The 16,879-nt window shown below is 44.9% G+C and overlaps 1 protein-coding gene across 2 annotated transcripts in view; it reads left to right on the top strand.

The window, feature by feature from the left end:
• LOC148888879 (multimerin-2-like) overlaps positions 1–11,714 on the top strand; it is a 30,357-nt gene extending 18,643 nt beyond the window's left edge. The window contains exons 3-11 of one of the 2 annotated variants that reach the window (XM_089012444.1): positions 1,209–1,331; positions 1,572–1,678; positions 3,521–3,607; positions 7,461–7,922; positions 8,338–8,732; positions 8,837–9,034; positions 9,396–9,893; positions 10,009–10,372; positions 10,715–11,714. In XM_089012444.1, the coding sequence (XP_088868570.1) occupies positions 1,209–1,331; positions 1,572–1,678; positions 3,521–3,607; positions 7,461–7,922; positions 8,338–8,732; positions 8,837–9,034; positions 9,396–9,893; positions 10,009–10,372; positions 10,715–11,082 (2,602 nt within the window). In that variant the 3' untranslated portion in view covers positions 11,083–11,714. The remainder of the gene's footprint in view (positions 1–1,208; positions 1,332–1,571; positions 1,679–3,520; positions 3,608–7,460; positions 7,923–8,337; positions 8,733–8,836; positions 9,035–9,395; positions 9,894–10,008; positions 10,373–10,714) is intronic. The other variant, XM_089012445.1, reaches the window with a different exon arrangement.
• Positions 11,715–16,879: the final 5,165 nt, after the last annotated feature.

The following is a 16,879-nucleotide window of genomic DNA, read 5'->3' as shown; positions in this document are numbered from 1 at the left end:
GCCACAGGAGAAATGTCCAAAAAGTCCATTTGATGTGCCGATTGGTCAATGGTCTCCTAAATGTCCTCGGCAGGAAATGCAAACATCCTCCACTCTTCCTCTTCTGTCTTTTCACCATGACGACGTCTCAAATGATTTGCCTTCAAAAGTTTTTGAAGGGTGACGCCCGCCGCCCCGTCCAACAGGAAGTGCGGCAAACAATGGAGGAATCCAAATTCCCAATCCGTATATGAAGTCATATTTTCCCCATGGCTGGTTTATCCGCCGGCGGCAGGAAAACGCCACCGTGAAGCTGTTCAAACAATCAGCCCTTTGGGTGGCATTTGGATTTTCAGCTCACGTTAATTTGATTGCCGCTCGGTGTTGTCAATGGAACTCAACCGAACGGTATAAGCAACGCCTGAACCTTTCCACGCCTTGACCTTCATTGTATAACGGGCACTCGTGGCATATTTTCACAATGTCTTTTCCCACAAGCTGTACTGATTCCTGCTCCTGTTACATAATAAATTATGACAGTCTTGCTCGCTAGGCTTGTAGCTTTCTATTTGTGATTTATTTGCTCTCTAGTTGCTATCTATTTGCTATCTATTAGCTATATAATAGCTGTCTAGCTGGCTGGCTATGTAGCTAGCTATCTAGTTAGCTACCTACCTTTCTATTTGCTATCTATTTTCTATCTATATGCTGTCTAATCGCTGTCTAGCTGTCTGGCTAGATGGGTAGCTAGCTATCTAGCTAGCTAGATAGCTAGCTACCTAGCTTTTTATTTGCCATATATTTGCTATCTATTAGCTATCTAATAGCTGTCTAGCTGGCTGGCTCGCTAGGTAGGTAGCTAGCAATCTCGCTAGATACCTAACTTTGTATTTGCTATTTATTTGCTACTATTAGCTATCTAATAGATGTCTAGCTGGCTGGCTAGCTAGCTATTAGCTATTGATTAGCTGTCTAGCTGGCTGGCTAGCGATCTAGCTATCTATCTATTAGCTATCTGGCTAGATAGTTATCTAGCTGGCTATCTATTGGCTATCTATTAGCTAGCTAGCTAGCTCGCTTTCAATCTATTTGAGTTACTTCCGGCTTGAGTGAACGCTGGCGCGTGTGGCTACTGACTGTAAAATGAATGCGCTTATGAATGAAATGTATTATTATTATTATTGTTGTTACTGTTATTATTATGATGATGACAATGTTTTTTTGTGCAGGAACTGGTGCGCCTTTGTGCATAAGCGCGTGGTGACGGCGGCGGTGGCGTGCGGTACGGAGAAGTACACCATCAAGTCCCAAAGTCCGTGTCCCAGCGGAATGCCAGACTGCCATTTGGTCATGTAAGCAAACAACCACCGCCGCACTCATTTGACACCTGTGATTTTTCCACTCTGACGATTTCTGCTGACTCATGTCGCCATCAACGTTGAATGACGCCGTACAAGGCCAGTTGCTCATCAGGGCGGCTCTATTTGGGGTCGACTTTTGCTGTAATTTCTAGGTTGACACGCGACTACTGCTAGCTGAGCACTCCAGCTCTGCGTGGCGCATCCAAACTTTCCCCCACTTCCACCTTGCAGGTACAAGCTGTCCACTCGGCCGCTCTACAGGCAGAAGCAGAAGGTGACCACGGCTCTTTTATGGAGATGTTGTCCAGGCCATGGAGGAGACAACTGTGACAACACAGGTGCAGATGATTTTCCGTCAATTCTACGATCAATCACCTGGACTCGTTTGAAAACATACAGCATTTAACTATATATAGGTGACATTCGACTTATGACCGAGTTCCGTTCCGACCAAACGGTCGTAAGTCGAAATCCATTCAAAACGTCAAATAGAGCCTCGGAGGCTAAATGACATGCAAAGGTGCCATCACACAGTCGATTGCTGTGCAAGAGTGAGATGCCGGCTGGCTGGCCAAAATTGTCGTGCGCGTTGCCGGCCTGCTAGCGCATTGCGCTAGCAGGCGTATAATTAAAAAAATAAAAATAGGGTCAGGAGGTCTTGGTCATAAGTACTGGTGGTCGTAAGTCGAGCTGATCGTAAGTCGGATGTTACCTGTAATTCTTCAAAAAAAAAAAAAAAAACTGGAGTTCCTCAAGACTCTTTTCTAGCACCCCTCAATATGTTTCCTATATATTTTAAGAGCGACACTAACATATATTTTTAATGTTTAAATGTGTGTGTCATTAACTTGTTCACTGCCCGATGATGTGCAAAAATGTGTCCCCTTCTGTGCCAGGGTTTTTGTCAATGTCAATCAAATTTGAGGACCCACCGAATATTGAGTTTTAGAATGACATAACAATTCAATGCTGCGTTTGAAACCTTAGACTGTCTACTTTCGTGACAAAAAAAAGAGTTAATTCCTAAGTTATACGACTCTTGTCTTGTCGACTTGTCTGAGCTTGAAATGGGGGCAGATGCAAAAAATGCAAAACAATACAACACATATTGATTCATATAGCGTTTTAACAAGAGCTGAAACATGGAAAAAGGCAAATCCTGCCCCCTCGTGGAAGGGAAAATCATTGCCAGAGGCCTGACCAGCGCTTTATCGGCACACAAGGTAGAAAAATAATAATTCGAACTAATTCGGGAATGGCGCTCGACGTCATATTTTCAATTCCCCACTCAATTTGTGACGTATTGTATTTTGTACATCTGCCCCATTTCAAGCTCTGATAACTCCAGAACCATATTATTTAGGAATTAACTTTTTTTGTCATGAAAGAATACATTCGGTAATGTCCGTGAATGAGTTAAGCGACATTTGACACCAGAACGTCGTGTCCAACCCTGAAGGAAGGAAATTGAAGAAACAAACAATCGCAGGTTTGAGCAACCGTGATCTTGACAAATGATTTGTTGAACCTTGTGTGTTTTTGTCAACCTCATACTTTTCCATTGAGCTCTATTTTTAATACAGTGAGACCTCGGTTGACGCACCTCTTGGCTTACGAACTTTTCGGTTTACGAATGTTAAATTTATAAAAAATTTACCTTGGCATCCGAACTATTTTTCGGAATGCACACGCAGCGCCACAATGAGTGATGTGTCGTTCGAGAACAAGCCTGTTCTCCTAACAAGAAAATGGCAGCCGACTCATTTTTGTCCTGAATTCCCCGCGCCCAGTCTTCGTTTAAAGCCATGTGATTGGTCAAGAACGCAGCGGTGAGGGGCGGGGGGGATTAAACATTAAAGAGACAGGCAGACGACAGAGAGAGAGAGGATCACCAATTAAGTACCTTTATCACTGTATTTCTTTTCTCGTTGTCCCCAACTGGAATTTATTTTGGAGCAGTCGAGACACATTTGGTCGGAAAGTTTCATGCTTGCTTGAATTCCGGAGGAGGAAGTCCGGAAAAGGCGCACACGTGTAAATAAAATCCACTTCCTGTCGGCTCTTTATCTGGCCAACACTCATGCGATGGAGATTGCGTTTGTGCTTTCGTACGTAGACTCCATGAAAAATGTCAACATCTCACAAACAAACAAACAAACATTTCCACTTGTCTTTAACAGTCGCTGATACGCAAATGGACTTGGAGAGCCCGTCTCTGATTGGAGGATCCGAGGTCCAAAGAGAGCCCGGAAGTCTTCACGCTGCTGGTAGCAAGTCACATGCGACACTTGGCTCACATATTGACAAGCGGGCTCGCACATTGGTGCCAATCCACAATTTGGATTCTTTTAAGACTAGCTAGCTAGCCAGCATTTTTATAGCATGTTGGGGAAAGTAGAAAAACAACAAAAAATATATGGAGAACATATAAATGGCACAAACAAATGCCATGGTGATTTTTTTTTTCGGCTAAAAACGCCTTACTGTAGGTATGGTCTTTTTTTTCGGCTAAAAACGCCTTACTATTCATGATCTTTTTTTCGGGTAAAAACGCCTTAATATACATGGTCTTTTTTCAGCTAAAAACGGCTACTAATCATGGTCGTTTTTTTCGGCTAAAAACGGCTTACTATACATGGTCGTTTTTTTTTTGGGGGGGGGGGGGGGGGCTAAAAACGCCTTACTATACATGGTCTTTTTGTCGGCTAAAAACACCTTACTATACATGAAAGGAGTCAAAACGTATCAGGAGAGCACTCACAAACTGTGGGTACCCTCAGTGGTCATTGGACAAATGTACGAAAGAAAGAATAGCGAATGAAACCAAAAATTCTGAAGATACAAAAAAGAGAGGAATAGTAGTATCTTACACTGCGGGAGTTTCTGAAAAACTACAAAGAATCCTTTGGCAACACAAAATTCCAACTTATGTCAAACTGATAAACACTTTAAGGCAAAAATCAGTGCATCCAAAAGATGGGCTGCCAAATGAAAAACAAAGTCATGTAGTTTTTTTAATACATTGTAAGAATGAAAATTGTAAAGAGCAGTACATTGGGGAGACTCAATAAATTCTCAAAAAAAGACCTTATCAACATCGCAGGGGCCTCAATGTGCACTCGTGGGCCTCATTGGGCAGTACATATGCACCTAAAAGCTACAACCACTCATTTGACGACAATGAGGTTAAAATCTTAGCGAAAGAACATAGATGGTTTGAAAGGGCAGTAAAAGAAGAGACAGGCAGACGACAGCGAGAGAGTGAGAAAATGTATAGAAAACAGTGACATTTGGACTCGTTTCAACTTTGATAGTTCAAAGGCAGAGTGCAGACTGCAAGGTTAAAATATCCCATCAAGCAGGCTCCACAGATAACCCGCACAAGCTCTCTGTACACTTGGTGCAAAAAGCTATCAACCCAGCTAAACATATCACAATTGATGAAGAACTAGATACAATTATCACAGAGAAAGCACCTACAAGGGATCATTCCTCAAGATGGTGAAAGAAGAAGGCTAAGTTCCTCATCATGTGTTTCATCATGCTGATGAAAGCGGCCACTCCATTCCATCAAGCCATCAACGGCCATCACAAAGGTAAATAAAACGATGTTATTATACAGTACAGTTTATTATTTCATTATAATACCATAGCACATAATTATACATAAAATAAGGTATATTTTGTGTAGTTTAAAGGCATAGAAAATTAGAAAGTAGAAAATTATGTTTTATGGGGTGGCTAAAAACGCCTTACTATACATGGTCTTTTTGTCGGCTAAAAACACCTTACTATACATGAAAGGAGTCAAAACGTATCAGGAGAGCACTCACAAACTGTGGGTACCCTCAGTGGTCATTGGACAAATGTACGAAAGAAAGAATAGCGAATGAAACCAAAAATTCTGAAGATACAAAAAAGAGAGGAATAGTAGTATCTTACACTGCGGGAGTTTCTGAAAAACTACAAAGAATCCTTTGGCAACACAAAATTCCAACTTATGTCAAACTGATAAACACTTTAAGGCAAAAATCAGTGCATCCAAAAGATGGGCTGCCAAATGAAAAACAAAGTCATGTAGTTTTTTTTAATACATTGTAAGAATGAAAATTGTAAAGAGCAGTACATTGGGGAGACTCAATAAATTCTCAAAAAAAAGACCTTATCAACATCGCAGGGGCCTCAATGTGCACTCGTGGGCCTCATTGGGCAGTACATATGCACCTAAAAGCTACAACCACTCATTTGACGACAATGAGGTTAAAATCTTAGCGAAAGAACATAGATGGTTTGAAAGGGCAGTAAAAGAAGCAATTTTCATAAAACAACTGAATCCTTCATTAAACCGGTTTGGTGGGGTGAGGTTCAATTTGGATCGTTCATACAATAGCCTGCTCAGGCAACATAGGATTAGTAATCAGTTTCACTGATGAGGTGAAACTGGAGGGCGTGGGGCCATCAGGCCAGTCGTTAGTCAGGACAATAGGAACAATGAGTGGTGCTGCAGGGAGTAGTCCTCTGCGCTGCCTCCAACCTGAGAGCAGGGACCTATCATAGCAGAGGCCGGCACCGCCATGTCTGGCCAGTAGTGATATATATATATATATATATATATATGGCCTAAACTACCAGTAAGACTTTAGTTTGCTGAAGAAGTTTCTTGGATAAGAAGCGAAACGTCCGACACCTTTAAAGAAGTACAGATGACGGCTGGAGAAACCTTTTTGTCGATGGACAACTCCTGTACGACTGAGAGCTTGCACAGACTTACTATACATGGTCATTTTTTTGGCTAAAAACGCCTTACTATATAGTTTTTCACAGTTAATTAGGACCAGAACCCGGACCTTGTCTTTGACACCTGTGCTGTACGTAGTTGTAAAAAAACAAGAAAAAGGCCGAAATGTCTCAGCGCCGATACGGCGCTTGCGCCCACCACACCTCCGATTGAAAACACTTCCTGCCAAGCTGGCGGCGTGAAGTCATCCAATTGGCGGTGACGCCAGACACAATCGGAGGAACTTCAACCACTAAAATAGAGCAAGTGTGATTCACTTTGGCTTTTCAAGATTTGGATACCCCACCAGAGGGATTTTCTTGATACCCTCAAGAACAGGCTAGCTAGCTAGCCGGCAGATGACGTGAGACATTGCAAACTCCCATCTTCTACATAATAATAATAATAATAATAATAATAATAATAATCATCATCATCATAATAATACATTTCATGTATAAGCGCCTTTCAAAACTCTCAAGGTCACTTTACAGTCACAGTTTTTCTGTGGGTGAGCAGTGGCACCCACACACGCCAGCGTTCTCTCAACCTGGAAGTAACTCAAATAGATAGAAATATAGCTAGCTAGCTAATAGATAGCTACTTATCGCTATTAGATAGCTAGATAGCTAATAGATAGCCAGTAACCGGCCAGCTAGACAGCTAACAGATAGCTATTTGATAGCCATTAGATAGATAACAAAATAGCCAGCTAGATAGCTATCTAGATAGCTAGCCAGATAGCCATCCAGCCAGCTGATAGATAGCAAATAGATAGCTCGGTAGCTAGCTAGATAATTTTGTGTGTGAGTTCATGACCAAAAACTGAGTGCAACTTGCTGTACTATTGTATCTTTAGTGAGTTGAAGATAGCTAGCTAGCTAGCTAATAGATACCTATCCAGATAGCAAGCCAAATAGATAACTATACAGCTAATAGTTAGCTTGCCAGCTAGCTAGTTAAACAGCTAATAGTTAGCTAGCTAAAGAGCTATACAGCTAATAGTTATCTAGCCAGTTAGCTAGCTAGCTAGACAGCTATATAGCTAACATATAGCTAGCTGGTTATAAATAAATAAATACATAAATAAACACATCTTGTGGACTAGTACAGTGGGCACGTTAACAGGTAAATAAACAGTTTACAAGTCCATCCAGGGTCAAGTTGCACCTTTGACCACGCTCGGATACCTAAACCGAGTCCAGAAAAGCATTTTTCAAAGTAGTCCAACAAACTGGTGTCGAAGTCAAGGCCCGGGGGCCAAATCTGGCCCGCCATATCATTTATTTTGGCCCGCAAAGGCAAATGAAACATTTCAAGTGCCATTTGGTCCTGTCTTTCAGGCGCACCCCCCCATTCACAGCACGGCCGACCAAACAGAGAGCCAAACGACCACCAGGGGTCAGTCGACACGCCGCACAATGTCAGCCATGTGGAATTTCCCGAGCATGTCACAATGCGGGACCACTCGCAACGCCAGGAGCATCCTCAACATCCAAATCAGGACCGCGCTCAGTATCCCGCCCCCGTCCCAAATGGGGACCGCCTTCAACGCCCCCTCCGTGTCGCGCATCAGGACTACGCTCCCGTCCGTCTTCCGCATTCAGAACCCGTCCAAGTTCAAGAACCTGACCCCGGGCGCTACCCGCTTCCTTTCCAGTATCCCATCCACATCCAGGATCCCGAACCAGCTCAGGACCCGGTCCGTGTCCGGTATCCGGTCCAGGTCCATGAAGGAGATCCCGACTTGCTTCAGGTGTCGCATCCTGACGGAAATTCTGAAGAGGGGGTCGGATTCCAGCCTGGTGAGTGCCAATCGTGATCCAAAAAAATACACAAAAATGGACGTCTCTTCGAACTCGATGATGGAAAAGTCATGATGTATAAAAGTGAAATGAAACAGAAAGAAAACCATCAATGGAGCCATATTTGGGATATAATGATCAAAATTGTCTTAGGTGCATTATTTCTCTCTCTCTCTCTCTCTCTCTCTCGCTCTTTCTCTGTTTCTCTCTCTCTAGCTATTATCTATCTGTCTGTCCATCCGTCCGTCTATCCATCATCCATCCATCTAACCATCTATCTATCCATCTATCTGTCTGTCAGTGTCTGTCTGTAAAGTGTCCTTGAGAGTTTTGAAAGGCGCTTACAAATGAAATTTATTGTTTTTATTATTGTTATTGTTATTATTATGATGATGACAATGTTTTTTTTGTGTAGGAACTGGTGCGCCTTTGATTATTTCAGGCGGATCCCAGGAAGAGGAGGCGGAGTCAAGATCCCACCAGGCCCCTGCGCTGCTGCCCCTCCCCCACATGGTGGCGCTGCTTATGTCCCAGCTGCAAGTGCCCCTGCAGCAGCTGGAGAGGCGGCTGGGCGAGGTGGCTCGGGACCTGACCGAGCTCCAGGCGGCCCGTCGCCTGGAGCGGGACCTGCGCGCCGACTACGAGCGCCGCTTGGACGCCAAGGTGGAGCAAAGCGTCCAGCAGGTGGCGACGTTACGCGGGCAGCTGGAGGCCAACCTGCACGCCCAACACGCCACGCTGCACTATAACGTCAGCCACTTCAAGGCCGATTTGGATCTCAAACTCAAACGCCACAATAAGATGTTGCAGGTACGCACGTGAACAGGAACCCCGCACGTCCTGCGCCCCGCCCACTTTTTAACCCCCACGGCTATTTTTCGTTTGAATTTGAAATTGACTTATTTTGCCGTCAGGTCAGCCTCCAGGCTATGAATGCCACCCTGGCGGAGCTCAAGCAGGAACAGGAACAGGAAGTGGAGCAGGAAGGGCAGCAGCAACAGGAAGCCCAAGCGGTGGGGGAAGCGCACACGCCGACCTCGCAGGCGTCCACCGCCGCCCTGTGGGATGCCGTTGAGCGTCTGGACAACATGGTGGTCAACAACACCATCGCGGTAAGCCCCGCCTTCCTGTGTCTGTGTGTGTTTGTATGGCTATTCTTGTGTGGACCACATGTGTGTGCGTGGGTGTTTGTATGGCCAATCTTGTGACGACTATGGGTGTGTTTTTATGGCGGTTCCTGTGAGGACCACGTGTGTGTGTGTCTGCATGGCTATTCTTGTGAGGACCGTGTGTGTGTGTGTGTGTGTTTGCATGGCTGTTATTGTGAGGACCACGTGTGTGTGTGTGTGTGTTAGAATGGCTATACCTGTGAGGACCACGGGTGTGACAGTTATTTCCTTTGCTCCGTCCAATACTTTGAAAACTACTGGTCCAGAATGAAAATGTCAAATCCATACCGGTGTGGCTGTTCAGGTGGACGGGCTGGCGCAGGAACTAACACTGACGTCGGGTGACATCCGGCAACTGCGTGGTGAGACCAAGGCGCTGGGCGAGCGCCTCAACCAGACGGCGCGCACGGGCCAGGTGCTGTTCATGGAGACGGGCCTGGAGGTGGAGGCAGCCAAGGTAGCGGTTCTGGAGCGGGTGGAGCAGCTGGGGGGCAACCTGAGCCGCCAGGGTCAGCGGCTACACGAGTTGGACGTGGATGTTGACTACCTCTACACCGTCCTCTACAAAAACAACGTGTCGGCATCGGCAGCAGCATCGGCGTCACCCCAGTGCAACTGTGGGTGGCTCGGCGAGGCAGTGACCCGGCTGGAGGAGGGCGTGGCCAACGCCACCGAAATGGCCGCGGAAAACCGTTTGGCTCTGGAGGACAAGCGACGGGCGGCGGCGGAGGCTCACCTCTGGGAAACCGGTGCCGGCGACTGGGAGGCGGCCGTGGAGGAGCTGCAGACAAGCCTGCGACAGGTGGGGTGAAGCGGTTCGGGGCAGGTGGGGTGGCGACAGATGGGGTGAAGCGGTTCGTGGCCCTATACAGGGGTCATATGGGCTCATTTTGGATTTTCAATTTGCACCTTGACAGGTGACGGAGTCCATGACCTCAGAGCAGAGCCGGACGACCGCTTTGGAGTCCGGTGTGCGGCGCCTCGGCGTGATGCTGCAAGAGGCACGGGTCCAAGCACAGGCCCGACCCGACGCCCCAGCGGTGGCGCCGGACGGGGAACTGCGAGCGGAAATGAAGCGCGTGTTGGAGGAGATGAAACGTCTGTCGGCCTCCTTTAACTCGCTGCTGAAGGACGTCATTCGCCACAGCGACGTCCTGGAGATTCTTCTGGGAGAGGAGGTGCTGGAGTTCCTGGAGTGGCCCATCCAGGACCAGGAGGCGCACTCCATCCCGGCCCTCAAGGAGCGCCTGAGCACCCGGCGGCAGACGTTCGGCGAGCTAGGTGCAGATACAGTCAAAGCTGGGTTTTCCACCATGATCTAATCCGGAAAAGTCTTCAAAAACCGATATTTTCAAAAACCAAAACAACATTTTCCATGATAAATAATGTAAAATATTTTAATCCGTTCCGTCTGCTTTTTTTTAAAAAAAAAATAATCGTGATTGAACAATAAAACACGCCTCCTCATAATTGAATGCTACACAAGGATAATGCATTCAGGTGCGCTCAGTTGTAAACACAGGCATAAAAACAGAGTTGGTCGAGAACAGAGACGTTGGAAAACTCAGTTTTGAGTTGACTTGATTTCCAAATGTATTATTGACTTTGCGCCGGTCATGGCAGGAAACCCGGAGGAGGCGCCTTCGAGCGACGAACCGTCGTTAAGGTCCAACCAAGGCCATGGCGGCGACCTGTGGAAGCTGGAGAGAAATGTAGAGGAGCTGAAGGTCAAACTCCTCAGCCTGGAGGAGGCCCCATGCTGCCGGGACCAAGAGGAGGGGGAGGGGCTTCGGACGGAGGTAGCGAGGCTCAAGCGAGGCCTGGAGGAACACCTCAGGACCTTCAAGAACGTCTTGCGAAACGGTGACGTTGCCGTGAGAAGCGCGGCGGCTTCGCCCGACAACATACGGCGGACGAAGAAGAAGCGAGGGAAGGGCGGGCACCATGGCAACAAGCGGGCCACGCCCGCTGAGGCGCAGCCGCTGGCCTGATGCCAAAACAGGACTTCAAATTGACAGTTGGAGGTGGCGCCACTTGCCCCAAAAACACGTTTTGTTTTCTTCTTCCAGATTTTAAATGTTTTTTTTCTGTTACAATGTCATTATTGTGGCCTGTAAAAGCTTTTATTCTGAAATATGACGACGCAACGTGATGTGGCATTTTCTCTTCAGAAGCCCAAATTCTGTATATCGGGACACGCTGAAATAATCCGCATTAATGGCTCATCAAAAACGAGTATCGATTAATTTAATAGTTGATGAGTCCTCCGATGACTGTTGTTTGTCTCTGTTTGCCCTGCGATTGGCTGGCAACCGATTCGGGGTTCGCACGCCCAAGGACGGCTGGGATGGGCTCCAGCGCCCCCCGCGACCCTAGTGAGGAATAGGCGGTATGGAAAATGGATCGATGGATGGAGTCCTTCGCCCGCATATTTGGAGTTTTTTTTCCTGTTTGTTTTTCATTTCCTATTAGCGTTAGCCACTGACTTTGGCTTTTTAACTTATTTTTCAGTTCAAGTAAGCTTTTAGGCAGAGTGCTGACTCTACACAAACACACACACATGCACACACACGCACACACACACACACACACACACACACACACACACACACACACACACACACACACACACACACACACACACACACACACACGTGGTCCTCACAAGAAAACATATATATAGATTAAGTACTCCAGCATTCTAGAGCATAAACCACCAGGAGATCTTCAGAGGAAGAGAACCCCCTTCAAGCAAACACAGACATTAATTTGCTGTATGTTTCAACTATTTATTGCTTAATTTGCAAACGAGTCGAAGCAAGTGTTATTAAGATGGCATATTTGATATATAAATAATAAGGTTTATTAATTGTTAGTTATACATTTTGATGATATTTTTTCTGATTATTAAATCATTGTCATTATTAGATTCAATATCTATAATTCTCTAAGGAGAATACATTGCATGTTCAGATGAAAATTGACAATTGGAAACAACTTAAAATAGATAGGGCAATCAACATCGATGCGAGCTTGCGTTTGTGTTGCAAAGTGTCTAGAATGTGACATGAAGGAGTGTACGCTGGTTGTATTGTCAATTTGGGTACAATGTGCATTAATGTTTTGATTTGCAGTCTGAACATTAATCTTAACTGGTCATTTTGAATTTTGTTGTACTGTTAGTCCATGTTCAGATTGTCAAGTTCTAGATTGGACATTGATATTGGATTGTAATACAATCAATGATTCATAATGAGTATTAGTTATTCCAATGTATAGATTTGCACTGCGATATCATAGCTAGACTGGACGAGATTGCTCTGAATATTCGAGACTCTGTGTCATACGATTGCTCATGAATGCACAGCAGGAAACTTTTCTCGCGACATGTACCATGCGAATAAATATACAATTTCAAATATTTCACACAGTATATAATAACGTAATTGAACATACTTAATTCGAGTGCTAATGGACTCAACAAGTAGTAAAAATTAGGACAAAGCAGTAACTCATAATTATTTCGATTAAATGTACTCTATGCAAGAATTGCACTGATCATTCAAGGTGTATGTTACGTAAGGAATGGACATATTACTACGAATTCTAGATGCAAATGAATTGAGATCGTGAACTACTATTATCTGCAAACTAGGAATTATCATCTATAGATCGCTAGCTAATTGCAGATTGGGAATGGAGATGTACTCGGCTAACATCGGATTATTAATCAATTAATATTGACAGACTAACATTTGACCTGATGAAGGTTATTAAAGCAGTATTCTATGCATCACTGCAAGTGTGAAATTTATGAATTTCGAGAAGGATTATACTTAGTTCAAGAATCTTTAATTCATAACCCTCAAGATAACAGCTGAGTCATGACAATATCAACGACTGCAATGTTCCACAATTAGACATGATGAAATTTCATTCCTACCACAGATGGACCTGTCAAGCTCTAAATACAGAATTATGTCACAGACTAATTGCAAGATGGTAAGAGCCTAGATCTGAAATGTTATGCATACAATTATCTTTAATCAATAAGCCAATGTGAAAGAAGTATTATCTCAGTTATGCTTTGATCTAATCAGTTTCAATAGTATGTCAGAACAGAAGGCATAAGATTACGGACGTCAGTTTCGAAAATCCTATGCCCATGCACTTTGGGAAATGCAATTTCTTAGGTTTGCAAGGAATCATTGCCAGCTCAATGCGACAATTGCTCTTGTCGGGTGATAGTCGACAACTTATGCGTCCATGGCTCATGTAGCTGATAACACTTTTCCATCAACCTTGTCACCATGGCAATTAGTGCTGAATTGAAAGGTGTCTGAACCTTTAAAACTGCAGCTTTACCATCGATTTACCTGATACTTTGTTATTCGATTAGATAGAGTGATTTAAATGTTCACGAACCTTGATAGCTAATGATACTTAAGTCATTATGCACATGCTCATAGGTTGTGCAACGAAGCCTAGTTAATGTTGAGGCCCTAACATGGGTCAAGATCTTCATTCGATACTAGGGCTCGCACGCATTGGACTCATTGGCGACATGTCGAGCACTAGCTCAGAACTCCGGATCTGTCTTAATCGGATCTTCGGCATGTCCAGTTACTTGTCGCAATGGTATCAGACTGTGAGCATGAGATTAGAGTTGCATATGTTTGCTGCAGTATTTCGTATTTCAGTGTGTTTAGATTCTTATCTTACGCTGTCACAATTTTGCATTGATTGCATGTTCTGGAAGTCTGAGAAACTTTGCCAAAACGATTTTCTGTCAATGCATCAATGAATAAGCTACATTTCTGGAAACCACTCATTGCGCCCAGCATAAAAATAAGCATTGCATACAGAGCTTAAATGACCACAATTCATGAGACATACCACAGTACATTAGCATTATTCCTAGCTTTGACTGCATCATGTGGACAGTGAACCAGTAGCATGGTCTCCTGACTTATTGTACACTACTGCCTCACTCTCTGACTCACACGTCTAAGCCACTCCACTAGCAGTACAGATGCAAAAACGCAGCCATACCCAATTGTCAATTCACAACTCAGCTCCATGCACGACACCTTGACGTCCATCTGCACGCATCATTGCCTTATGCATGTGATTGCATTTGTCATGGTATCAACCGGTCTCGTTGCTACTTTGGCTGGCAGTTCACTGATCATTAGCACTGTGTCCGGTCGACTTGATCGATCTCGCACTGCCACGCAAGTAGACTCGATCCTTTGGGCTGCACGTTCAGCTGACAATGGGCCAGTCGCCCTGCTGCGAGGCCTGTCGCAACGCTCACGCATCGCCAGCATGCGTCCGTACGGCAGCTGTGATTGCCTGACCAGTATCATGTGCATGGTCCGAACTCCATCCTATCTCGTTCTTTGATGTTTTGCGATGTTCCTGATGTTCCGCTGACGTACTGATGATGTCATGCATCATGCGCTAGTCCACTTTAGCTCTACGACCAGTGTCCATGCCGGTTGCTGACCGTGCGTGCACGATCCAGCAGGTAGCGCAGTAGCACTGTCCGTGTCTCTTCGACAGCGTCTGACGTCACATGCAACAGGTGCAGAGACAGCCATCCACGTCCGTCCTACTAGCCGGCAGTCATTTCCACCATGTGTGCGCATTCTAACTGACCAAGTGCGAGCAAGCATAATGCACGCAACGTGCCAGTAGCCAGCCTCTCACGCAGTGATCTTGAAGGCTGTGCCTCTGGTGCCTGGCAGGCGTCTCAAGTCATAGCGTTCGACTTATGAGCTGCAGTTACACGATGAAGCCATGCGTCAGCACTTGGTCACTCGGTGCAGACCTACGTACGTGCCCGCCTGACGGTCAACCCGTGCTGCCGGGATCCTCGTGCGTGACGATGTCGCCAGTGCTGCAACTGAGTGATCAGACGAGTCCATAAAGCCACGTCACGTAGGACGAGACATCACATCACATCGCAGAAAGTCGAAATGGCTAGTCAGTCTCACGCGCAGTCCGACGCACACGTTGCGAAATGCACAACGAAATGACGTACAATGTTGCCTCTCGACGACTAGTCGCTCAGACCGGCTTCCGTTGCATAGTCTTAGAGCAAGGATTCACTGCTCGAAGCTGCTACATCATTGCAAGCCTTTGTGCTCTCGAAGCCAGTTGAAATGACACCAACTAGCACCGTCCGACAGGTTGCGTGAGCCACTGACTAAACGAACTTCAAGTAAGATGTGACGTTATGACCAATTACTGACGTATGCATGTTCTGGATGTTTGACTTTGCTTTAGGACTTTGAAGGTCTTCTTAGATTTTCGTGCACTAGTTGTTGTTCCTTGGTATTCTTGATTTGTGCTTCACTTGCTAGATTACTTGATACCAGGCTAGACTGTTACAAATGCAAGACATCACACTATGTGCTTGTACCATTCCGTTAGTAAAGCACACTGACATATTAACCCACTGTTGTTTGGATGTAATTGAGTTTGTCATTTATTTTTCGAGCGAAGTTTTTCTTCTTCCCGTCTTTGCATTTCATTGGTGTGAAACTGAAGATAGCTCATCCGAAAGCAGCTCGGAGAGTCCGATTAAGTGAACAACAAGTAATCAAAAACACAGCCACGAAGAGCAACTATGACATACAACGTGCTAAACATGAGCTAAACGTAGAATCCTTGTACATATTGTACAAAGTGAAAAACTTGCGACTTTACTGATCAAACTTTGGCGTCATCATGTCAAATGTAGAAGATTTCGTTGCAAATGTATCTTGAACAACTCAGAAACACCTTCTGCTCCAGTGAGCCCTTGAAGATCAATGCGTCAATATCCATGACGTTGATTAAATTAACTAGTCTTGATGTAATTTTATTGATGAGTTATGTATATGTATGACTATATACTGGTCAACTTCTTGCTTCTTGCTTCATTTGTTTGAACGTCTGGCAAAGCAGCTTCAAAGTGTACGGTGTGGTACGGTTCACTCTGTCAGTTTCTTCATAGTGAAGAATCCATCTTTTCAGATGAGTCTTCGTTGTTAGGCTTGACTTATGCTCGATATTTGGACTCCTTCATTGTGCATAAACAAGCGTCCAATTGACATCCTTATGTGAAATTCCTTGAAGAAACCTTTAAATTACGTAAGAAGTATAAAAGATTACATGTGCATCATATGATACAATAAATGCTGGATAAGTATGTCCGAGTAAAGGTGACCCAGTCGGCAATTGTCCTCTTCAGCAACTGAGACATGCCATCGTCTTCAACAAGCATGACCATTCTGATACTGCTCGAATAGATGACATTTCAGGATAGTAAAGTGCTTCATAGTGAAAGGAAAAGGCGATCGTGGCATCACCGACTCAAATCTTAAGATGCGCTTTCGGAGGTGTCTGGTTGAGCATCCAGCTGAGATCAGAAGAATAAGGTCAAGGCTCGGAAGGCTTGAGAGAGTGTGAGAGGAAGCCTCCTAAGGTGCAGTATGTGGCACTAAGTACCACTTGCTCAATGCCCACTTCAAATATATCAACTTTACTGGAACACATTAACGTGTAAAACAGTGTATATCATGTTACTATCATATGGCATAATTATATGAATATAATCCACTATCTGTACCCTGAGGCCACGACGCTTCAGTCTTCCAGATATGCCTGCCAACAGGCATGGCATCATTGACACGGCTGACCTTAGCTGCAACGATCGCAGGTCTTGTGACACGCTGAACATCGTCTCGATCCATGCATCCCGCAATCTCGAGCAAGACGTTGGCGTGGTAGCCATGCAGA

The sequence above is a fragment of the Hippocampus bargibanti genome, linkage group LG13, assembly GCF_051943395.1.
Source record: "Hippocampus bargibanti isolate YZ-2025 linkage group LG13, ASM5194339v1, whole genome shotgun sequence".
In the NCBI taxonomy this organism is placed as follows: Eukaryota; Metazoa; Chordata; class Actinopteri; order Syngnathiformes; family Syngnathidae; genus Hippocampus; species Hippocampus bargibanti.
The sequence above is the reverse complement of the archived record's forward strand: the minus strand, read 5'-3'. Positions and strand labels throughout refer to the sequence as shown.